The 26,005-nt window shown below is 37.8% G+C and overlaps 1 protein-coding gene and 1 long non-coding RNA gene across 4 annotated transcripts in view; one reads left to right on the top strand and one right to left on the bottom strand.

Moving 5' to 3' along the window:
* mob2a (MOB kinase activator 2a) overlaps nucleotides 1-26,005 on the top strand; it is a 58,332-nt gene that overhangs the window by 6,930 nt on the left and 25,397 nt on the right. The window contains exon 1 of one of the 3 annotated variants that reach the window (XM_039663167.2): nucleotides 11,957-12,128. The exons of 1 other annotated variant lie outside the window; for it this stretch is intronic. In XM_039663167.2, the coding sequence (XP_039519101.1) occupies nucleotides 12,091-12,128 (38 nt within the window). In that variant the 5' untranslated portion in view covers nucleotides 11,957-12,090. Of the gene's footprint in view, nucleotides 1-11,956; nucleotides 12,129-15,328; nucleotides 15,669-26,005 lie in introns of those variants that run through there. One more of the 3 variants, XM_039663166.2, reaches the window with a different exon arrangement.
* LOC148965040 (uncharacterized) lies at nucleotides 18,952-21,191 on the bottom strand. The gene is made up of 3 exons (XR_016150790.1): nucleotides 21,108-21,191; nucleotides 19,772-19,878; nucleotides 18,952-19,509 (listed from the first exon to the last, which is right to left on the bottom strand). It is a non-coding gene; the product is annotated as an uncharacterized LOC148965040 (long non-coding RNA).

A 26,005-nucleotide genomic window follows, 5' to 3' on the forward strand; every position in this document is an offset into this window, starting at 1 on the left:
ATTAGAAAAAATGCTGTTAAAAATAAAATAGTCTACAGTTGTGTCAGGCCACAACAGCTTAATGCAACTACACATAAAACATAAATTATATATATATATATATATATATATATATAAAATTCTGTTTTCTAAGACTGATCAAAAGTTATAATGTTAATTGTGATTTTTTATTGTCATCACACTGTAAAAAATATTTTCAAGATTTTTCAATATTTTGAAGATGTTATCAGAACATTTTTCTTTTGTCAAATCAACTTAAATAATTTATTTAGTTCAGAAAACTTATTATTTTGAGTTTCTGATTATTAAATCAATCAACTCACTTTTTCCATTTCATTCAACTTAAATTTTTAAGGCAACCAGGTTACTTATTTTTTTAAGTTTAACAAACAATATTTTTTTTCAATTTTATTTTTTTAAAGACTTAGCCTACATTTTAGTATAAAATGTCAAAATAATATTTCCTATGTTTTTTTATTATTATTATATTTTCGTATTTGGACTACATGCTTTAAACTTATATTTTATACTATCAACTATTATATCAGTTATTGACTATTACATGGAAAAATGATTTTGCCGTTGGCCTGAATTCCTATATTTGGTATATTCCTTAGTAACGGAATTCATAACGGAACAAAAGCAGTTTGTTTATTGCACAATATCACCTTTAACTTCTTTGACTTGTGTGCTGTGTAATTATTAAAAGGAGGATTGCAATATGTTCAACCACTGGACAGCAAGTCGAGGTCAAATCAGTTCACATTCCAGCGCCATTGGCATCGAGTCAAACCCGAACCCCTCCACATGCACAGCTGCAGACGCTTCACCGCTTCACTGCTGATATACTGGACACAGGACACAAGAAGCAGAAACATGCACCTACACAGCTGTCTGTGCACCATTCAGAAGCACATTACTCATGACCTCTTATATATTCAGGTATCTATAGGCAATTCAAGGACTAATTCATTTGAATGCACTGAATTTGAATGTGAGTGAGTTAAATGGTTTCGCTTTCATATCTCTCATTCCCTCTCATTCTGAAAGTGTTATGTTGCATCTGAAAGAAAGTCTCACTTATTCAAAAGAGTGATAGAAATCTGTCACGTCTCACCGTGGATGTGGTCTCCGAGCTCTCATGGGTATTGAGAACAAATCTTGCTCTTTTCACACAGGAAATAATCTAGGTGTAATAATAATATATCGATATATAAAATGCTAGCTAAAAGTAAAACAAAAAAGTCAGCCATTATACAGTATTCTAAAAAAAATCCATTACTATCATGCTACAATGTTAAAAATTTACAATACTGTTCATATGTATGATGGGGTTATTAAAAAAATACTTTTCTTTTATTTGCAAGGATGTTAAATTAATCAGAAGTGACATTTATATTGTTATTTCTATTTGTATTTCACGTTCTTTTAAACTTTCTATTCATCAAAGCATTCTGAAAAAAAATGTATCATCATTTTCACAAAAGTATTAAGAATCACAACTGTTTTTAACACACATAATGTAACATAGTAAAAGTATATACTGTAATAGTAAATGTACTAGGGCTGGCTTAATCGTGATTAATCGTATCCAAAATAAAAGTTTGTGTTTACATAAAATATGTATGTGTAGTGTATATAATTATGTTGTATATGTAAATACACACACATGCATGTATATATTTAAGAAATATTTGCATGTATATACTGTATATATATATTTATACATAATTTACATTAATTATATATATTAATATTTTATATATTATTAACACATTTTTCTTAAATATATAAATGCGCGTGAATTTTTATATACAAAAGAATTATACACAGTAGCTACACCCACATATATTATGTAAAGACAAACTTTTATTTTGGATGCGATTAATCGTTTGACAGCCCTAAAATGTACATGTAATAAAAAGTGAAAAATCCTAAACTATTGAAAATTAGTGTACTCAATTTGAATTGTGATTAATATGATTTTCAAAAATAAAATAAAATACTATATTTATCCTAAATAGCCTGTCCACATTTAGTCATTTCCCCCCCTGTACATTTTCAGACATTTTCCCTCAACATTTCTCACGTCTAAAATATGTTTTCAGAACGATGTGAAACTCCTGATTTAGACGTTCTTCAGCTTATGACGAGAAATGAAACCATACGCTCTGATGACTTCAAGTGTAAGGCTTTAGATTACAGGATATTGCAATAAGACACGGGGAATATACCTTGAAAAACCCCACAATTCAACCTCTCGAGTCCGAAATATGAGGAAAGCCACCTGATATGAAGTTTCATAATCATTCATGCAGATGGTGTGCGAGTGCGTAAAGTGACAGTTCAACCAAAAATGAAAATTCTTTCGTTATTCACATGACTCACATGAGAATGTCCAAGCTGCTCTTTTTCCATATAATGACTGCAAAATGATGCACCTCTTTATAGAAATAACATTGTTTCCATCAAGAGCTGCGTCAATGTTTGGTCAAGATCTTGTATTGAGTCCAGCACTAAACATATAACATGTTAGAAACATGATAATAACTGCAATAAAAAAAATACAAATAAAAACTCTAAAGCATTTGCCTATTATCGGCAATTTTTCCAAGTCTTCTGAAGAATTGTTATGTCCACATTAATACACTAGATGGCAGCACTTCATCTTCAATAATTCTCCCTAACTGTATATCTTTATACTACTGTAAAAGAAGTACCATACACTAACCCTCGTGCCTATTTATAACTCTGCACTGTAAAAAAAATATTGTTGATTTAACTTAAAGTAAGTAACCTGGTTGACTTAAAATTTTAAGTTGATTGAACTGGAAAAAGTGAGTTAATACAATGGAGATTGATTTAATCATCAGAAACTCAAAAATAATAAGTTATCTCAACTAAATAAATTATTTAAGTTGATTTGACAAAAGAAAAAATGTGAGAACAAATCTTGAAAATATATATATATTTTTTTACAGTGTGTTTACATCCTGGTTCTTCTGTTTTTGATGATTCAAATTCGCAGTTTACCCGCCCTTTTGGAAGCGAAATGAAACGCATGAAGTCTTTTCTGTGTCTTGAAAGGAGATGTTGGACTATATTGGGAAGTATGCAGACATGAGTGGAATGTTCTAGAGGAGTGAGAGCAACACAGCGGCTGTTATCGTCTTTGCTCAGCCTCCCACAGATGTTATCGTCTTAAACCTGCGTGAAAACGAATAGCGCATTCTTCAGCCATTTATCCAAACATAAATCGAGTTACATAAGTTCGTAAACTTTCTCTTGGCGCCAAAGAGTTTACGGCGTCTGAGGTTTCATTGACTTAAACAAGGTTTGGATCAATTCATCACAGTGTTAACTGTGCCTCAAATCTTGTTACGTTAATCGGGTTAGTGAGCCAACAAATAATATCCAGAGTAGGCTGTTATTCTGACACAACAGAGAATCTGTGGTTCATCTGGTCCTGATTGATTTGACTGTGCATGTGTGCCTACAGGCAGAACGTCCCGCCAGGAGGACTGGCACATTTCAGCAAACACTTACGTCACTCTGGTCACATGCTGCACGTTATAGGTCTGAGCAATGCAGCCTCACACTGATTATTTGCAACTGGAGATTGTAAAATGATACAAAAGCCTACTTGTCCTTTTTGTGATATATGTAGTTATATCACACCTTCATTATATAGCGCTTTTAACAATCTAGAGTGTGTATCAAAGCAGTGAAAATACAGTAACTTTACAGTAACTGAGAATTACAGTAACTGAGATTGTTTGGCTTTACAGCAGCTCTAGTTTTGATTGATTGATTCACTTCCGTTGCAAAGATCATTTGTTTTTAAAGGATAATTCCGGTATTTAACACCTTGAGTCTATTTTGTAGTTTGTTTTGAATGAAATAGAGTGGTGGACTTAGAAATTTTGACAATGGGTCCTGTCTCGACTTTTTGACTATTTTAGAATCGCCTGTGACAGCTTTAGACTGGCTGTCTATGGGCATGCACAAACATGTCCTTAAAACAACCCTTAACGTTCATTTTCAAAACTGTGCAACTCACCGAGTGGTTGGTGGTGTTCGTTGATGTTCTGAAACAAGTAGCGTAGCGAAATACCGTTTCTGTCGTGTTTTATTTGTCATTTTTTAAAATCGCATTGATGTCTGCTGGAGGACTCAGTGCTCGTTGATATTACTGCGCTAGGTAGGAAAACGGAAAGGGGTCTGTTTACATTTGGTTGTAGTCTTTTCGCTCGGTTCTCCATCTTGCCCATAGGTCTTGCCATATTCGACTGTGTCTGTGACTTTTTTTACGGTGCGCTAGACACCGTGTCCGTACAGCGTCCTGGTTGTCGCCATCAAGTGGTCGGGAGTGTGCTAACGCTTCAGACTCAAATATCGAGCGGAAGTTTATACGCGATTGTGAGGTATCTGAAAAAATAGTTCCACTATAGCAAACCACACAGATTGAAAGCATACATTGCACCGATATATTTGTTTTTAATCATCAACGAACACCACCAACCACTCGGTGAGTTGCACAGTTTTGAAAATGAACGTTAAGGGTTGTTTTAAGGACATGTTTGTGCATGCCCATAGACACCCAGTCTAACGCTGTCACAGGCGATTCTAAAATAGTCAAAAAGTCGAGACAGGACCCATTGTCGAAATTTCTAAGTCCACCACTCTATTTCATTCAAAACAAACTACAAAATAGGCTCAAGGTGTTAAGTACCGGAATTATCCTTTAACATAGTTCTAACAGAAAACACTCAACACGCTCCAGCCCGCTCATTCGCACAAAAAAAGTGCCTGGCGGCTCGAGAACGCAATGGAATTCCAAGGTGCAAGCTTTGAAAAATGTTTAAAAAAAAAAGTTAATCTCTATGCAAACCTCAAAAACGCAAACCCACGAAAACGCCGACGGCGTGCACATGCGTATTACCAACGCATTCTCATCCTTGAGCGTCATATTTGACGCTATATGACAAAACGGCAAAATACTACGCACATGGCACCCGTTATCGTTAATATAACACGCGCTGTGATGGTTGGGTTTAGGTGTGGGGTAGGGTCTGCGTCTCATATTCACGCTAAAGGATTTATGACGCCTTGGGTTCGCGTGTTATATTAACGATAAAGGGTGCCATGTGCGTAGTATTTCGCCGTTTTGTCACGTAGCGTCACCTATATGACGCTAAAGGATGAGAACTGGCTGGTATTACGTGTTTAGTCTATATGCATGCGCGTTTAAATATATTTATACCATGGTCTGGGTGAATACTCGATTCTGATTGGCTGCAGGGTGTCCATTAAAAAGTGATAGAGGACACCTAGTAAAGTAGTTCTGGTGAAACTGCCGGTTTACCATTCGAAATGTATAAATAAATGCGCTGCCTACAACAGCTGTGAGTAACCATAGCAACAGGCAGTCAAACGCTCTATCAAAACAAACATCTAGCGTTAGATACTATAGCCTAATACAGCAATGAGCGACTTCGTTATTTCTTTTAACATTTATGGAGAATATGGCAACTTTGACGACTGGTATGCTGTAGGTCGACTCTCCGATGCTGGACTGGAGAGCCGTCAAATAATGTCGGTGACAGGCCATCGATGCGAGAGCAGTCTGCGGGCTTACTGGGCTCCGTCTCTCCGTGAGAGAACGAAGCTGGAGCAACGTACTGTCTGCATCAAGTGCCCATCATGGGCAGCAGTAACGTTATACCCAGCTTTTGTGGATCCTCCTGACTGGCCGACTTTTTCAAATTGCACTATCAATGGAAATGTTGAAATTAATTGTAAATAAAAAAGCTATCACAGGCAAATGACCCTCTCTTTGATCTGATTAATTTATTGCCTTCTATAAGCGCAAATCACTGTTTTTTTTTTATTTTTGTTTGATTAATTGTTTTATGTGTAATAAAAAAATAACTATGCCTACCTTTGTGTTTCGTGAAAAAAAAAAAAAAAAAGCATTTTTGAACCTGAGGGGTTCAACAAGCTGAGCGAACTATAAATATCTCCGGTTGCTAAATAAACCGTCAGGCAAGTTATTATTTGTAAAAACAAGATTTAGCCTAATTAAAATATAAACTAATGTTTTAAAAATGTTTTATTTGGCAAGTGACCATGGTATAAGCGGGTTAATGCCCTCCGAGGTGTTCATTGTCAGGTTTTAATGGACGACGGCGAGGCGTGAACCTCGTCGGGCATTAACCCTTACATATGCGCAGGCGTGTAGTCCTTCTTTACAAACCAACCCTCTGCAAACTACTTGTCTGGCCTTAGTTTATAATAAATTTATAATAAAGAATCGCTTCCACGTGAACCGGAATTATCCCGACAATGTTTTATCTGTACAGAGGTAAAGGGCCTTCACAGAGGAGAGACTAGTTGACACTTCAGCAATGCGTTGTTGACGTGTCCGGGCGCAGGTCCTTCATCAGATCTGGATATGGCCTGGATCCGACGGACTGCGGTATACCTCGGGATAAATAGAGAGATTAGCGTAGACACCATTCTTCTTATGATGCAACAAGTACATCAGGATTTATGGGAAGTGTTCCTGGTTCTGGCTGACCTAGTCTATGCAGCCTAACATTGAATTATAGAAGTTTATATATATACATTTTAAAATATTATCAAATAAAAAAATAGTAAGCAAATAAATGCTTGTGGTAAGCATAAGAGACCTCTTTTAAAAACATAAAAAACATACCAGTCCCAAACATTTGAACAGCTGTGCACAATGTATACGTGTATATATATTAGGGCCGTATTAGGGCTTAAACATTTTAGTTTAATGAATTGAATGTGCCGATTAATCGCAAATCATGAAAAGATTATTACTAAAGATTATTTATCATTATTTATTTTATATTATATTTATATTAGAATCAACATTTGATTCAACATATAATTTATTACTAATAAACGGCTTTTTTTTCTTAATTGGTATTTTGATGTATTTACATACCAAAACAACTTGGCTACCAACATTCTTTTACATAGATTTTAAACGACATGACTAAATGTAAATAAACAGAATTAAAATTTTTGGGCAAACTATCCCCAAAATATTTTTTTTTTAAAATAATGAAATGATACTTTAATAAGAAACTAAAGCTGCCAGTAGTTGTCAGTAAATGTCTAATTGAAAAATTAGTTAAGTTATTGAGGCATTCATTCATTTGATTCGTCCAAACGGCTGATTCATTCAGGAACTAAGTAAATGGATCTCTTTATGAATGGGCCATTGAATCATTGTGTTTTAAGCGAATCAGTCGGGTGAACCAGATTCATTCCGAAACGAAACACTGCTGTGTGTTGTTCAGAAAGGCACTACAGTTCTGCTCTGGTTGTATAAGTAATATTTTCATTGGAAAAAAATTGTAAAAGCAGACAATATTGCATCTAAAATATAATACAAGTAACTATAGTAACAATAGTAACTATTGAACTGTTATTCAGCTCTGTTGTTCATTCATTCAAACCGATTAAAAAAATAATTCATTCATAATTAATTAATTAAACATTTATTAAAATTCTGTCAGAACCAGTTAGTTACATGTTCTTTTGTCAAGTTGTCTGTTCACATTGTAATATTGTTATGTTTTATGTATTATGTAAAAAAGATATTCGAATGTATTGTCTTGGTTATTAAATGTATGTCTTAATGATCATTTGTAAACACAAATATATTAAATAAACAAATTGTAGTTAAAATTTAATTGACATGATTACTAGCCATCTTTAAAGTTTACTTAGTTTCAGGTTAATAAGTAAATAATAAGATTTGTAGTTAGTTAATAAGATCTGTAATCCCTTTGAGCAAGATTCTTTTTCGTGTTTGTTAACTAAAGATTGTTGAGTGCTGTTGGCTATTTTTATTTTATGATGGAAGTTTTTTTCTTGGTCTTCCATCTTGTTCTAGAATCTGACATTTTCCTCATACCCGAATGATGGATGGAGCATGAGGGAGACTTGCACTGGAGTTTTGTAACAGTCTGCTAGGCAAAGTTTCCCAATCCGTCTCTAAAATGATATTAAGCATAAATTCTGCCAAAACAGCTATTACCCCGAGACAGAGTAAACAGACTTTTATTTAGACGTTTAAATTTTTTAGTCCAGATTAATAATTTCTAACTAAACTAGCTTTTATGCATCCTAACTTATTATATTAGAGAAAAGGAGAACAGCAACCAAAGCTTTACAGTATATACTGTAAAAACAAAACAAAACGTATTTACTCAAAAATACCGTAGTGACATTTGAGGTTTTACAGACCTAAACCTAAATTTACAGTAAACAAACAAAAAACGTATTTAATTGTTTCTGATATAATGTTAATTTACCAATCTATTATCTATTTTGCATCTTTATTAATCTCTGACAATCACCAATCACAGTGGAGACGAGAGTCATGTGATGATTCAAAGCTAATCACAAGCAGATATTCCACACACTAATATAGAAGCTGCATAGTGTCATTCACACAAACACTAAACACCGTAATGGTACCACACATTAATTTTTAAAAATGAAATAAACATTAATTTAACAGCGTTAAATGTAACATTAAACCTTAAATGATTAAAAAAAACTATGGAGAAAGTTATTTCAACAAAACTACATAAAATGTGAAGCATCACGCTGGGAATTGTGAATTTATTATTTTTTTACTGTAAATTAAACAATAACTTTTTCACTTCCAAAAACTGTACTATAATTTTTTTTTTGTAAAATTTTACTTTACTGTAAAATTACATTAAATGTACGGTTAGATCAATCTCATTAATTCACTGTACATACCTGTAGTACGAAAGCATTTTTACAGTATTTTACTGTTTTACACAATATTTTTTTCAGCCACTTCTGTGTGTGTGTGTGTGTGTATGTGTGTGTGTGTGTGTGTGTGTGTGTGTCCACAGTAAACAGCAGTCTGTCCCAGGACTGTTCGGCTGGCTTGTCCTGTACTGGTTCTCGCTGAGGATTGCATAACTCTTTCTGCAGTTGCAGGGATTGATTCCTCGGGACTCTGCCAGCTTGCTGTAATTATAATGATGGTCCTGCCAGCCAAGCTCTCTGCAAAAGACTTACCTACACATTCATCATATTCTGTATCATACTGCAGAGTCGGGCAAGCCTTTAAGAACTGGCTACTTTTCAAATCATGAGTGTGCATTTGAATCGATTTCCCCACACCCGTCCGCCGTCCGTCAGGATGAGGAGTGGGAATTTGAATTAAGGACAGGACAACTCAAAGAAATTAAACAGAACCACACATGGGATGAATGCATGAGTCCAGCACAACAAATGGGAAAGAAAACCTCACTGCTTCAATGTTTTATTTAATTGAGGATGTTAGTCCATTTGTAAGCCAATTTGTGGGACTTTATTTAAGGGGATGGTGAAAATGCTGTCATTATTTTCTCAAATGAAAACATATCTATTTTGGTAATTAATACGGAAATATTAAATGTATTTGAAAATAGATTTCTTAAATTTCTTATTTTATTCTGGTTTAAATTGTGACCTTTTACTTCTGAAACCAGAGATTTAAAAAAAAGTGACCTAGATCCAACAATATAAGGCCTGTTCACACCCGGACGAATTTTGCACGCGATATTCGCCGACGTTTAATGTCTTGTGACTAAACAATGGGCGTCAATGTGAGTGTGCACACCGACGCAGAAAACGCCACGCGTAAAAGCGTCATTTTAAAAAAAAACCGCCTCGGGTTCGTTTTTTTAGTTTGATGCGCTGCGTCAAAAACTATCCGACGCTGAGGCGCTTTTGCTCACGTGTTTGGAGCTTCTGAAGTTACAATAAAAAACAACTTGGGGGCGCTCAAACACAAAATGGTCTTGCACCGAGCACACATGCAACGGCGAAGAAGATCTACGCCAAGTAGCGTCGCTGTCTACACTGCCAGGAAGAAATAAGACGAGGAAGACAGTCTTGAGGAGCACACATAAGTAACGGAGAAGAAGATCTACGCCAAGTACAAGGGGGTAATCCATCGACCGGAAGTTGAAGCCTCGCGGAAGCTGCCATCCTGTAGCAGAACTTCACTTGCGTTAGCATTCCCATTGACTCCCATTCATTTTGGCGTCACTTTGACAGTGAATAACTTTACATATGAGGCGTTTGAAGACCCCATTTGTCCTTTATTTATTTCTAAAGAAACACGACAATGTATAAAATGTTCCATTAACTTGTAGCTTATGTTATGCAGTTTTAGTGAAAGTAGGCTAATGATTGCGTCATACCCACGCGACGCTCTGTCGCAAAGTAGAGAGATTACCGTATGGACATGAGAAGAAGCTTGCGCGCAATCGTTTAGGCAAAATGACAACATAATTCATCAGGATACCTAGCAAACTTGTCTCCTTCTCCTAGCTCATGGACAGCTCCTACTCACACTCTCCACCTCTACAAGTTTCGGAAGGGAATGATTCAGATTTCTCATGCAACAGCCTCTAGAAGACAGACGGGATGCCCTCGTCACATCTACGTTGTCAAGTCCTGTTTGAGTCTGCGCGTCGGCTTGTCCTGCGGAATTGCGGAAGTGGAAGTTTTAGGACGGAAGTGCTAAAAAATCGCCACAAACGGGCTTCAATCGTCTCAATGAAGTTCCAATGATATCGCTCTGTCCACTTCTTATACTGTCTATGACCAAGTAGCGTTGCTGTCTACACTGCCAGGAAGAAATAAGACGAGGAAGATACAAGGCAAGATGAATGCAGTCTCGTTGGTGTTGGAACACAAAGAACTATATGACAAACGCGACAGCGACTACAAACATCTTGATAAAAGAAATGGAGTGGTTTTGCAGAACAATTTGCGCCATCTAATGACAGGGAATGAATTTGCATGTTCACTCGGCTCATCATCAGTGAAAATCGCTTGGGTGTGAACAAAAAAACGCATTGAAAAAACTGGCGAATAACGTGCGCCGATATCCGTCCCGGTGTGTATGGCGCCCTTATAGGCTAATAAGAAAGTGACAACATTGAATGACAACATTGCCCTCACTGTAAAAAAAAAATAAAATAAAAAAATTAATAATGTATATATATATTGATCAATAAATTATGACAACATGTGTTTTTAGATTGCTTTAACTCATCAAAATAAGTTTCTCATATTTTCATATTTTACTGTAATTTAAGTTGAAACAAAATAAATCGGGCAGCAACGTTTTTCTACAAAATTAATGTGTTAAGTTTGTAGAAAAATAATTAGTTATTTAAAAATTTAATTTAGTTACTTAAAAATATATTATAAATAACACTTTTAAGAAAAAAAAAACAGGCTACATTTGAAAGAGAGACCAAACCATATCTGCATTGACAATCTCTAGTCTGGATGAATTAGTTTTATTGTATAGGGCTTGATTTAGCTCACTTATCTTTCTCCGGGACACATGGAAAATCTTTTTGTTGCTTTCAGAGCTGTACTGCTCTCACTTTTGGTCTGATTCTATTTTTAGTCTGGCACTAAACGGAACCAGTGTTGCTGTATTGGGTGGGGTCTCATGGTTGAGATCCTAAAGTAGCCTATATCATTATGGTTATTTTTAGCTCTTCTCGTCCTGATATGCTTGGGAAACGGTGAAAACGTGTTTACTGTTGGAACCAGACAAATTAAGAAGTTGGTTGTTGTATGACTCCACATGTTTCTTTCTCTCTCGCTCTACCCACACACACATTTGGCAGCATATTTAAACTTAATGTTAAACATTCGTCTGGCTTGATTCAAACGCTCGCCTTTGTTTGTCAGTTTCCCGAATGCAATCAAACTCCCCCCATCCATGCCGCGGTTTCGCCGAAAGAACATAACTCTGACAAAACCCAACGTTTTATTACCATAAATAACTTCACAGACACACAATGAAGTGTTGTTAATCTCCTTCTCATCCCCCTGTCTGATTTTAAGCCAGTCCTACCGAGACAAACGGACATTAGAGGCGGTCTCGTCCACAGGACTCCCCTCTCTCTTTGTGTTTCAGCAGCTTACTGTAACGTACTCCGTTTGCAGTCTTATTATACAGTTCTGGATTTAATCGTCAAACTTTTATCATCCAAAATGAGGTTTAAACGGAACGGTTCGTACACCTTAAATAGGTAAGCACTTTAAATATCGATCATTCGTTTAATGATTCCTATGGGTTTCTTGCGGGAATTTGAATTGGCTTCATTTGTTTTTAAATTCACGACAACCGTTTTGCGTTCGACTTCGAATTTAATTGTAACGTTCGATTCCGCTAAAGCCACATGTTCCATGATTGAGCGCTTCCGTCAGGTCACGCTGGGCGTTTGAATAGTCCGCGTTCCCACTGAATGAAACTTTTTTAAAAACGTTTAAATTGATGTCATAACGAACGAACACCTTTGTCTTTTCGTGTTTAGTAAGTAACGCACGCCCGCAGAAACATACGACCTGTGTTGTTTTAGTTTACGAAGTTGTTAAACGTTTACGTTTTCACAACAAAACTCAGGGGTTTATTTTCTGGGAGGTAAACCTGTACATCATGCTTTTAGAAGGCAGGGTGTTTCTTTTGTTCCCATTTCCTTTGAGAGAACTGAAACGAATGCATAGCATCATTCGTTCCTATTGCCTCCCCTCAAATGTTATTCATTGGATTCAGTGAGTCCAGCATTTAAGGCTCTGAGTGACCAGTCCATTCACAGTCAGATCAGATCATTAGGACACAAGACACATGCACTTTCTCTGCTCATTAGAATTTCTCCCTTCCCCAAAAAATGGTAATTCTTCCTGGCCAGGTCTGGAAGAAAACAGTTGTGTTCTCTGCAGCAAATGGTTCTTATCACAGCTCGGGCGCTGTAGTTTCCAGAGCTTCTGCTCCGTAATCACTTTGTGCTGCTAGGAATAACGTCATCGAGTCCGGGAGAAGATCACTGTGGTCACGGCTTTATGCAGAGAGAGCTAAGATTTAACTCTGAGGCTTGAGGTATAGCTCCTCAGTGGCTTTAGATTGACACAATGGGTGACGTAATCTTTTTCTGTGGTTAGGTAATTGATCATCTGTAGGCATATTATTTATACACAGAAACAATAAAGAGACTGCTTGCAATACGCTTTTTTCATTTGTGTTCAATGTAATGTGCTATTTGTATTTGCTACAAAAAATAATATGTATAACAAGGTGATGGGGATTTTCTCCTATCTTCTAGTAATTTTTAAGAAAGCCAAACAGCCTATTATGTAGGTGATGGGTTTGTTTATTATTAAACTGACATATATCATAAATGGGATAGATTATCCCAAAGATAATTGTCATTTTTCTAGTCACTGGAACACAAAAAGAGGGTTTCATTTTTGTTCCCTCCCATGCAATTACAGTTTACTGCCAAAAAAAGTATCTGTTTGGATTTAAATAGGCAAATGCTTAAGAGTCTATGATTGGATCATTATTGCCATGATCGTGTTTCTAGTCTGTTATATGTTTGGCAACAGTTCTAACCCTAACTGATGGAGTGTGTTGCTTTTCATATCTTAAACAACCATTTATGAAGACACATCGACATCATGGCCATTTTCCAGACAATGTCAAAATTCATCAAGCTCAAATTGTGAAAGAATGGTTGGGATGGAGCATGAAGAATCATTATTTTTCACTCATGAATTGGCACCCCTGAGTCTTAAATTCATTGAAAGTCTTTGAAATGTGCTGGACTCTTGCATTGATAATACAATATCTTAACCAACAAAAAAAATGATGCACCTCTTGCTGGACATAACAACACAACATTTATTTCCATCAAGAGCTGCATACATTTTTGGAAAGATCTTGTATTGACAAAATTCTGTCAAGTCCTTACTCCGTAAAGTCTAAGAATGAGATTTTTTCTTGTTGGTCGAGCACGGTTAAGCGTTGACCGTATTCAAAGCTGGTGTGGACACATTGACGCACTGGTCATTGATAAAAGGGAATTAAGGCTCAATGAATAGCAATGTGCATCTGTTTGCCAGAAGACTTGGAATAAAGTGGATGAGTCACATGGTGCTTTTATTGTGATATTTGGCCTATTTGGAGCTTGACACATGGTTGCCGTTAACTATGTCGTATGATAAAGATCTACATAAAGATTGTTCAGAATTTCTCCTTTTCTTTTACATGGAGAAAAAAATTGTTTGGAATGTTTTGGTTAATGTCAACATAATTTTTTGGGGATGAAAAATAGTTTGATGGGCGATATGACCAAAATCTTGAATCACGACGTGACAACATTTTTTTCATGATAACGCTATGTCACAATATAGTTATTTTTGCTTTAAATAAAGTTTTTGTGATATAAAATTATTGAAAATTCGAAAATCTTTCCACCAATTTCAAAATCACAAAAAAACCTCATGCTCACTGCAGACAAGTAAATAGTGATAAAATAGGATCAAAAGAAATGACAAAAAACTACAATAGAACAAAGTGGATTTATTTGACTGCTGTCACTTTAAGAGCGAATGCACTGATCTAATATACTGATACGTAAACGTGCGCTTTCTTTCTCAATTAATTACATTCATTTTTGACATAGATGACTGTTAATGAGGTTACTTGGGCATTTTGGCATACATATACATTTGTGTATTTGACTGTTCAAGCCCAGTAAGGCATTAAAAAGAACTCCCATTAACTCTAAGCTCTGTAAACAGAAAAACAAAATCAGACAGCACAAATTAGCCAATCAGGATGCAGCTCTGTCAATCTCAACCAATGGCGTGAGTTCGGGAATAGTTGTTTCACTAATTGTTTGTTTGAACAATGAGAGACAGGTAATGTTTGGGATTCAGCTTCGATAGATCATCCTTTTTTTCTTTTTTTTAGAAAAGAAAAATCACTTTCTTTGATTTTATTTGTTAATGTAAGAGAAAGTCATTCTTTCTCCATTTCCCTGTAACTCTTTATGCCCTAAAAGTATTTATATTTGTTACTAGCTTTGCTTCCAGAGTCATTCCCCCAAACTGGTCTCTTATCTTGAAATACTTACCCACACAGAGTGTATTTTTTATCGTTTTTTTTTTTTTTTTTTTTGAGGATTGAGAAAGTTTTCCTGGAAAGAAACAGCACCATTTGCAGGGACTGTTTGGGCCCTTAAAAAATTCCTGGCTCAGAATATTCCTGCAGTGGGCCGTCATCGGTTTGCAGCAAGTCTATTTGCCAACCCAACGCTCCCGCCTCAAAGTCAGAGCCAACGGGAGAATGAGACGGGGAGGAAAGGGAGAGAGACAGCGTCAGAATGAGAGAGAGAGAGAAGATGGGAGGGGGAAAACTGAGGGTATCAGCAGAGAGGAACACACAAGTGCTGTATGCGCTGTGCTCGCCTGCTGCGGGCGCTTGTATTTGTTTGCTGACTGAAGTGTTGTTCTGTCTTCACCGCGGCAAGGGAAATCACCACCTAACAAAGCCCCGACTGTGTGCAGTCCAGCAACTGAAAACAGATCGGGAAACAGGAAAGTGTGAGGAAGAAACAGTTTGGGGCTCCACTGCAGATTTGTGAGGATGCTACGCCAAGAGTTCCCGCTCTAACGGATGCCACTCACCTGTAGTACTACATCTTAAAGCCAGCGCAACAAAGGACAGGACTTGCCGACTTCACAAGCTGCATGGGGGTTCTAGTGTGTTGTGACTGCTTCTTTTACAGGTACCAGTTTTGGGATGATTTATCACCCTCTTCTGTGTGTTTTTTTCCTCCACTGCCTTGGAGTTGAGGATGTTCTTGAAGCTGTGCCAGGCTATGCAGAGATCAAGCATGACGTTGTAGGACCTTCAGCGAGAGAAAGAGCAGATAGCTGAAGTTCAGAATCAATGCAGCTTGTAGAGCGTGGGGGCTGCGGACCGATGTTGGTTTGGACACTGTGTTCCCAAACTTGCTTTTTCCCTACAGCTAAGGGCAGACTTTGCCCTTTCCAATGTTAGTTTCGACCTCTACCTCAATTTGGAAAGTTAAGCAAGGGGGCTGTTCGAAAGTTAGTGAATGTTAACAGACCAACAGCTCTTCACATGGAAGGCTTGAGAGATGCTGTTTCCATTTTTCCCTTTACATGTGGTTGTAGTTTTATTTTACTGCGGTACTGCTATATATAACAAATCTCTGAAGTTCCATGGTTTTTCAAGGATCCCGTCCAAAGTGAAAAGTACCAGATGTATCTGATTAAAAGGTTGAGGGTTTCTTTTGCTGATCCATCTACACTCTTTATCTTTCCTTCATGTTTCCGTCTCCTTTCAGACCTTTGTGTTGATTCGCAGTTAATGTTTATGCTTGGAAAGCTAAAACCATCAAGATCTGGCAGTTTATTTTGTCTTCTGCGGCTGAAATGTTTTTAGCTGTCCGGTGTGTAAGGAGTTCACGTCTTTTTAGTTCATTATCCAAACATTGTTTTGTTTTATAACACCGTCGTCAGGTGGTGTTGTTTAGTCTGCCAGGTTTACGTTGCCAATTGCAACTGTTCTCTGGGATGTTGGTTTTAGACACACCTGCTTTCCGCAAAAACTGTTTAGCCTCTGTATAGTGTCTGATGTTTAGATAACTTCAATCAAAGTTATTCTCAAGTTGCAGTAACTGCACTAATAAGCTGTGTGTAGATGGAAACTGTTACATGTGACCATGTCAAGACTTGGATGAATGGAAAATGCATCCTTGCAAAGTTCCCGCTGTATCAAATATAGTGTTGCTAAACTTGTTTATAGGCGAAGTCCAACTCTCATAATCTGTAATCGCATCCTGTTTGTGATCGTGTAAACAGATTTGTTGAGTGACGGTAGTTTTCCATTTGGTGTTTCCTCAAAGGTGGTCAAAATGTGGTGTAAGATTTTTCATGGAAGTGATCTGTTATGGAAGTGTGCATAAAAATATTCCAGCGCTGTCTGGTTTTGGAGTATGTTGTTATCTGCTATGCAATCTGACTGGGTCGTCTATTTAATTTGATGTGCTTTGATTGGACTGTCTGTGTCGGCTGCCATTTCCTACTGTCTGCATTCTTCTCTGGCTTTGGCCCAATCTCTAATGACGATCATGTCTTGGGAAGCTAAGCTCTATTTTCATGATCTTTAGAGGTTTTCTTTTCAATGAAATGCGCGTTGTGAGGAATACTTTATTTAGGGTCCCACTTCTATAAAAGTAACTGTTTATTTAGGAAGGTGGAAATTTGGATTGTATTCAAATTACAATCTATTGGCAGTTGTTGGCCATGTCTAGTAGTAGTTTCTTAAAATCTTCAGTCTGATCAATTCCAGTCAACTGGTCTTAATTTCACACTCAATTACTTTTCTAAGCCAGGTTCCAGAAGAACTAAACTGAACTGTACTTAAAGGGTTAGTTCACCCAAAAATGTAAATTCTGTCAGTATTTACTCGCCCTCAGGTTGTTCCAACCCCGTAAGACCTTCGTTCATCTTTGGAACAGGAATTAAGATATTTTTGATGAAATCTGAGAGCTGGATCACTCCTCCATACTAGTTCATAGGCTTCTTGAGGGATTGAAACTTGCCGGCCTCAAAAAGTTATTAAAGACATTGTTAAAATAGTCCAAATGACTACAGTGGCTCAATCTTAAGTTTATCAAACGACTTTAATCAAAATCTGAAAAGTTACTTCCGGTCTGGAACGGTTTCTTTTTCTGATGACGTAGGTTTCACAGTTTGGGTGGGGAAACGCTTAACCACTCCCCTCAAACCGTTAGTTTGCTATGAGCGAGAGATGGAGAGGAGGAGCGCTAGAGTAAAACCCTGCCCCTGTTCAATATTCCGTTTCACTTGGAAATACATCATAGCACTGGAGAAAAATCGTTTGCAACTTCCGGTTCACGGGGACTTTAAGACAAACCATGTACAAATGCATAAGGGAAAAATATAATATTTAAGACAGTCTCAAAAACTTGTTTGGAGATCGCTGGTGTTGAATTTCTGACGTCACAAACTACCTTGTAAAATAACCAATCACGTCAACGTGTGATCATTAACGAGTGGATCTCTGAGCTGGTATGAGTGAGTGGAGGTGGGGCTCATTTGAACTGGGTTCATAGAACCGTGTATACTAAATGAGGCGAGGGTGTAGTTGCATTCAAGCTATTTTAAGGCACGAAGCATTTTTTTTCAAGGAAAAAAACGTTTAAATAAGAAATTTTGGTGATCAAAGATGAGTTTTAATTGATACAATTATTGACTACAAGATAGCCATCATATCAGCTATAAAATAATTACTCAAAAGGTAGGATATACTAGATTGTACTGTACAATTTAATTGTATTTAACAAGTGTATTTATTATCATAATATATAATATATATATTTATCCACCATTTTGTTGTATGTTGTCAGCATTGAATAATGTTGTCATATTGTCTGTAGCCTCCCAATTCCCCTCTGTCATGCCCCCTTCCCTCTCTTGTGTGGAAATTATGTAAGCGCCTCCTCCCACTTCAATATATCGGGTTGCAGCGATGCCACTCTTGCTCTTCCTCAGCATCCCGAGCTGCAGCGTGAGCAAGTGATAATGCTTAATCAGCATCAGCAGCATCCAAGGTCACTCCATTCATTCCCACCTCCGCTGGAGACTCTGCACACATCCAGCCGTTCGACAACTAATCACATCAGCAAAGAATAATGCTTAAGTAGTGTAGGGCATAATCTGTTTTGGCGGTACTCTGCAAGCCACATGTCCACCCCTCCTAGTACTTGTTTAATTGCCTTATAGATGTTGTTCATACTTGACAGAAATGACCCTTTCATTACCTTTTTAACTATCAGTGATAAGTTGTGGTGAAATTGAGGGAGGTTAGTTTTCCGCAAGTCCACAGAAGTCCTCACCACTCCCTTAGCTTGATAATGTTCACATCTCATAACGGGAGTGATGGTTTTTTTGCAGTGCTAAGCCTTTCTATATTTAGCAGACAAGAGATTCTTGTTGGAGGAGAATTACAAGGAGTAACACAGTATTGCTCATCACAGCAGGTTCCTATTACGTAACATCCAGAGGTCGCAGCTGTGACGTCATCCCGTTGGAAATGCCTGGGGGCCTCGTTTGTTAAGGTATGCTTGCACTCTGATGGACCCATTTAGTTGCACATGTGCGTCAAGGTTACATCATGCATAAGGTTACATCATGCATAAGTTTTAAAGCTCGACATTTAACCCTATTTACACGTCTTGACATCAAGGGATTTTTTTAATCATCATGGGAGTTACCTATTTGGAGGTGTAAACTGGATGAGTGAAATTCTTTGAAGAGATGTTACGATGGTGTAAATCGAGGATAGATGGTGCCTTCATTGAGGGTTGTTTGGTCCAGTTTTATAAATGACCTCTTTTGAACCATTTCTTTTTTTAAAGGAGTGATTGTTGTTTGTTTAAAGTGTCAGTTTTGCACAGAGTGGTTCAGCAATCCCACACTGTGCTTATAACAGATTACGGAAAATCCTACCTCTTGTAGAATATAGTTTTGGCTTCAGATGTTGTGCCTTTGGACGACTCCCTAACCGTCGAATGCCTATACACAAATGGTAAGAACTGCTGAAATCACCAGTTCCAGAGTGATTGTATGGTGTCTAGACAGTTTCACAGATTAAATGGCATATAATTTCACAGATTGGATGGTGTCTACACAGTTTCAGTCAAGGTGCGCAGGTTTATATCATTTTGTCAGGAAACTGAGTTCCCAGATAGAATCACAAAAGTTTCTAAAGGTCATCAAATCTTTGAAAGATGTTCAAGAGTTTTGTTCAAGAGACCTCTGGGCTAAGAGAGCACACCTGTAGATTTCCCCTTTGTTCTCAAAGTTGTGTCAGATTTCAGGTATTCGTTGAACTCTAGTTAGTCACTAGCCCCTTTTACACCAAAGCATTTTGAGAGCCGGTGCCTGAAAAAAAAAAGACACAAGACAGGGGTACAACTTATCAGAAAAAGATTACATATCGAACGAAAAGATTTAAAGACTTACATATTTCAATTGTTTTTAAAGCCTTCTTGGTACAAGAGTTAGAGATAATCCCAAAGTAATGTTGTACTTGCAAGCGTTTCTAGCTAAGACGTATGGCGACGTACACAGTGACGTAACGACGTCGTTCCCTGGGCGCTCTAGTCAGTGGAAAAACAAACAGGTTCTGAACGGGTTCGCAAGTTGAACCAACTCCGAACCAACTTTGAACCAGCACCAGGTCCGAACCAGTTCTTTTTTTTGGGTGGAAAAGGAATAACTGAATACGTTTTATGATTATGGAGATTATCACTCATTAAAGAGACCAGCTCGATAGATTTGTTTGTGTCCATACTAAAGGCCAATTTATACTTTTGCGTAGGGTGTGTGCAGTAGGTACGGCATAGCATACGCACAGACTCGTACCATACCGCGTACCCTTCGCCGTTGCCTGACGCGCACCTCCTCAAAAATGTAACTACACGTCGCGACGACGCAGACCGCAAGATCTGTGATTGGTCGACTTGGTAGCATCGCATTTCCTCCTACGCATTTCCGCACTTAGTCACGCATTTCCGCATGTACCATCTCCTCCGACGTCGTCTCTCGTTTCTGCCTTTTAGTTTTAGTAATTTCACTAAAATGAACTGTTTTTCCACCTCAATAAGCTCCAACTCCAACATGATCCACTCTCTTTCAGTCGCCATTGCTTGTAGTAACCTAGCCGCGAGGAATCTAAACACAGTGGAACATTAAAACCCTCCGCCGCCAACTAGCGTTTCGGAGCAGTACTGCAGAGCAACCAAGACTTGAACGCAGAAGTATAAATGCTCGCGACGGCGTATCCTACGCCGTACCCTCGACCCAGAAGTATAAATTGGCCTTTTGAGTGTTAGACCGCTTTGGTGATCTGACAAAAGTCTGATGGTCATTCTTTCCATTTTTGCTGTTCAGATCTGACAATGATAAGCATAAGTAACCAGGACAGGTAAGCATAAAAGGTTTGCTTCCTTCCGAAGTATGTAGCCGTGTCCTCTGCACTTCCGTTCTATGTTTATCACATCTAATTGAAAGCATGTCAGTCTTGAGATTTAAGAACTGGAACTTCAGAAAATGGTTGGCCAGAACAGCATCGGGTTTGTCATGACTAGGAAAGCTATTTTAATGTTTACCTGACATCGGCTACACGGATGAGGCTCTGAACCACAACATTCTGTTGTTGTGGATCCAGCATCCTCAGGGATGATACCAATGGGTACCAATGGGTAGTTTCTTCGAAACTACCTTCCTCCCAGAGGCACCTAAGCTACTTAGAGGATAACAGTTTCCATGAGCCTCACACCTGAGCTGAGCAGCTGTTTACATTTCCAAAGCCAATAAACATAAGGCAGAGCCTTTCACATGACAATACTTTGTATTGAATAGACTCTCAATCCCAGTTATTCTGAGGTTGTTTCTTTGAGTATGTCAAATTTTTTTTTTTTAATAAAAAAAATGAAGAGTATGATTAAGATGTGTACAAATTGGTAAGCTTTGAATGAATCTCCTGTTCATCTCTGTGAGGTTGGGTGGAGATGTTTATGTAAATACCGGATAGTGGAAGACCTGCTTAAGGAGAATCGGGAAAGGCTTCAGGAAATGAGCATCTGAAGGCAATTAAGGGCCAAATTACGGTTCCTGGGTGGTTATACATTTACATGCCAAAAAAGGAATTGGGACAGGAACATAACCACAGAGTGATTGGCCTAAAATAGCACGGAAAACAGCTGGAGTACATGTCCTCAAGCTCGACTTCCAGATTTGTAGCACTGCTGTTATCAGAAAGTCCTTACTGTTTGGCATTTGACCCCATTAGGGTCAATATGCATTCGCTGTCTGCTGTCGCTGTCTGAGAGAGAGTTTCCTTTTCTTGTACCCCTCAACAAGTTGGTAAAAAAGGCATTGTATTCAGTAGCACAACTGTACCGTTGTCTTAAGCATGTTTCATGTACAAACATCCTTCCTGATGGCAATGATTATAGTGCCTGGAGAAACTACTTTTGAATGGCTCTTTTTACAGATGGTGTAGTTACAGCATTTACCAGTAGGGGCTGAATAGACTGCTTGGCCACTTGCTTGATGTACTGACGCAATTCTCCAGTAGGAGGAGGTGAAGTTCTTGTTTTAAAAACCAGACTGCCATCCACTCTTTGAAACTATTTGTGCTTTCAGATGGAACTTGTGGTTTAACCAGTGCAATTTCGCATCACATGGTCGTCTTGCCTTTTCATTTCTTTACTGTTTTTGCTTTTTAGCCCATAGCTATTTTTTGCTCATGATCTTTTTAAATCTTTGCTGGAACTTGTCATCTGTTTTGGATGTGTGCCTGTGCACGTTACTATTCATGTATACCTCATTACTTTACATAATGTCTGTCCACACTGATGAAGCTTGTCTCATCATCTTTCATCTCTTTATTCTCTGAACAAAGACCTTGATTAGCTTTTCCTACCCCCAAATCCAAGGATCAAAGGCTCTGCCTCCATAATTACCAACATTCAGAAGCTCTTTCACAAGCTGAATGAAGCCAGTTCTTTCCACTGCTTTATTTTCTAGTTTTTTGAATTGATGTTGATATGGATTAACAGCTGCATCCCATCTTTAAGTCTATAGCCCCCCTACTCCACTTGAAATCATAATGACTGTTCAGCTAAATGCCTGTAATTGATGGTAACTGAAGGTGACAAATGGGAGAATGATTAAACCTGTTTTTAATTAACAATATTGATAGGGATTGTGGCTGATGTGACAAGCTGACCAAAAGATAAATGACCAGATATATCTGAACCTAATTTAAATTGATTTAATTTGGCTTAATAAATACTATAGAAACTAAATCCAGTCATTTTAAATGCTAGATGCTAAGTGAATTTTGGCCATCACAACATTCCAGATGAAATATGGATATTCATTTTGAAATTTGCTTAAAAAATATTAAATAATTAACTAGTTAACAAAACATTTGATGGTGGAAAAGACCAAAAGCTGATTTTAAAAACATTGATGAATTTATAACTCTTATTTTACACTCTATTTACATCTCTTAAAGGGATAGTTCACTTTGATATTTTTTAGCTTACCTCAAGGGCATCCAAGATGTAGGTGTCTTTGTTTCCGCAGTATTTTCAATTTTTATATTTTTAGGGCAAACCTTTCTTGTCTGCCAGTCATAAAATGGAGGTTTATGGGGTCCACCCTGGGTTCACTTCAAAGCATGCACAGGACGCGTAACGAGCGGTTTGTGTGAGAAAACTAACGGTATTTATATCGTTTTTACCTCTTGTAATCACATTCACATCCAAGTGATCTGAAGGCACAGGCGCTTTGGTTTGTGCAAGCGCCGGAAGTGATCTCTCACGCGGTTGCGGAAAAAAAAAAATCAACGTTGTCTGTTGATATACAGGAAATTGCAATGGAAGACAATTTCGATATATCTAAATATGTTTAGATCTTCACAGTGAAGGATAACACTTCGGAAATCTCTGTGTAAACATTTAGTGACGTACTCATCACTCATTGTTGTGATGAGTCCGCGAGAGATCACTTCCGGAGCTTTCCGGCGCGCTTGGGCAGACCGAAGCGCCCTCGCCCTCAGAGTACTTGGACGTGGCTGTGATGAGGTAAAAACGATATAAATACTGTTCGTTTTCTCACACAAACCGCTCGTTTCGTGTCTTAGGCCATCAATGTGTACATGTTTAATTTGGACTTCTCTGTGCATGCTATGTGAGGTGGTGATCATAGACCTCCATTATATCGGACAGACAAGAACGGTTTGACCTAAAAATATCAAAATTGAAAATACTGAGGAAACAAAGACACCTACATCTTGGATGCCCTTGAGGTAATCTAAAACATATCAGGAATTAATTTCAAAGTGAACTATCCCTTTAAAACGTTTAAATCAGAAATGTGAATTTGATAAAGTTGTTGGTTTTGGAATGGACACCAAGCAGTTGATTGCTGTTCTTTGGTTAATTGGTAGTAAAGTTATCAAGTGAAACTGTATCGCTACTCTGTGTAGATTCTGGGGTTTTGTTGGACAGTTTTTGCGCAATTGCTTTGGAGACGTACAAGTTAGAACTGCAACCAACTATTTTGAGACTTTGATTTTAATCTGTCGAGACTTCAGGATACGTTTGTACTTTTGTTTGCCCCGTATTTAGATCCTCAAACTGAAGCTGAATCCTTCAACCGCTGGAATGCTGCGTGTGCGGTGAAGCCTTTTGAACATGCTTTAACACGTCTCGCCGTTTCCCACATTTTCTGTTTTGCTCACTTTCTTTTTGGCCTTTTAACATTACATGTGCATTTCTGGGAAGCGTCATGTAACCTTGTTTTTTGTCGGTTGTAAATGGACATAGTGATGTCACACTTGCACAGAATCCAATTGTAAACCTTCCCGGAATTTGTACGAATTCTGCGTATATTGCAGCCAAAAATGAAATGAAATCTCACTAGCAAGATTGAAAACCGAGTGCTCTTCTTCATCCATGTCCCTCTTGCTTTCACTGCTCCCTGCCGTGTGTTTTGTTAGCCGAGAGCAGAGTGTGTTGGTGCATGCTGTCGCTCCTCTGCAGGAATGTGCGATAGGATGCAGGACCATGCGATGATGGCCGTCTTCCAAATCTCAGGACAGCAGGGGAGACGAGTAGGACAACTCATGGTGTTGCAACAAATTATTTGCTGCACTTTGCTAATAAAAAATGAACAATTCATACCAAGAATAAAGAAACTAATACTTACTTTTGAACTAGTGCACTTTTGCTGACCAGAACAACAAAAAAAAGATCATCTCGTGATTTGGACGATGCTTAGATCATCAGCAATGATTGAAGGAGGATGAACTCCTCCACACATGATTCTTGAGCAACTTTGAATTGAAACTAGCAATCAAGTGTTGAGAGATTCTCGCTGCGTTTAACGTCTTTTCACCGATTGCAACAGGATTGTGGGTAGGTTCTTATCTATCTTGTTCATCTCATGTCGCCCTCGGCCTTTCAGCGGGGCTGGATTACTCATCTGCTGGATGTTTTAGCTCCGGGCCTAATGTGCTGTGTCTGAGAGGATTTTTTTTTCTGTTTGCTTTGTCTAAGAGGAATGTTCGTTGACTTTCTCACCGAACGAGTCGAGCCAGCCGTGTGACCAATCGTATGATCAAGCTTGAGGAAAAAGTACTGGTTGATTTAAAAAAGTTTGCTCCCTTTTTACTTAGTTACATTTTATTTTAAAATGCCCTTTAATGAGATGAATGATGTGTAACATTTGTTTAATCACACTGGCCTTGTCTCAAACATGATATCATATAATACATCTGTTCCGTTCTATAATTGGTAGTTGGACACATGTGACTAAATGCCTAAGATTGAAAGTAAGGTCTGAAGCGCATCCTGTAAATCAGTGATTAATTGTGTTTGCAGACACGGCAGATGCTGCTCTATAGTTTCAGTTGTCGTGAATCAGTAGTCGGTAAACATCTCGTGAACATCTCATGAAATGTTTTTGTTGGGCCTCAGACATATTGCATTTAAGTATGCAAGACCAGCCACTCATGTATTTTACCAAAAGATTATCTTGCGCAATATGTGAAGATTACTGAGATAATATGCTATTTTTGTGTTTTAAACATTAAGGAACTTTCTAAATGTGGTAATATTACTCATTATCTGTTGTCAGAGCATGACAGACTAACACTGCTTCTTTTGTGGTTTTATGATTCACTCGCTTCTAGATTAAATATTTTCCTTTTGGCTTTCATTGAAGACTCAAGATTCCAATTACGAAACTGCTTTTGTAACATCTGTATTATATAAATATCTTTCCAGTAAGGTATAAATAAAAACTTATATCACTTCTTAAGTAGTCAACAACAAGATTGCTCTGTGTATTAGCTATCTTGAGGCAGTAAAAGAGAGACGAGTCAACCTTAAATACACAATAATTTCTAAAACTAAATGATAAATAATTTTGTTTCACTCTCAGCAGTCAAAGTGACGTTTTAACACGTTCCCTTTGCTCTTCTGACAGGAAT

Source organism: Pimephales promelas, chromosome 25 (assembly GCF_988280905.1).
Source record: "Pimephales promelas chromosome 25, fPimPro1.hap1.1, whole genome shotgun sequence".
In the NCBI taxonomy this organism is placed as follows: domain Eukaryota; kingdom Metazoa; phylum Chordata; class Actinopteri; order Cypriniformes; family Leuciscidae; genus Pimephales; species Pimephales promelas.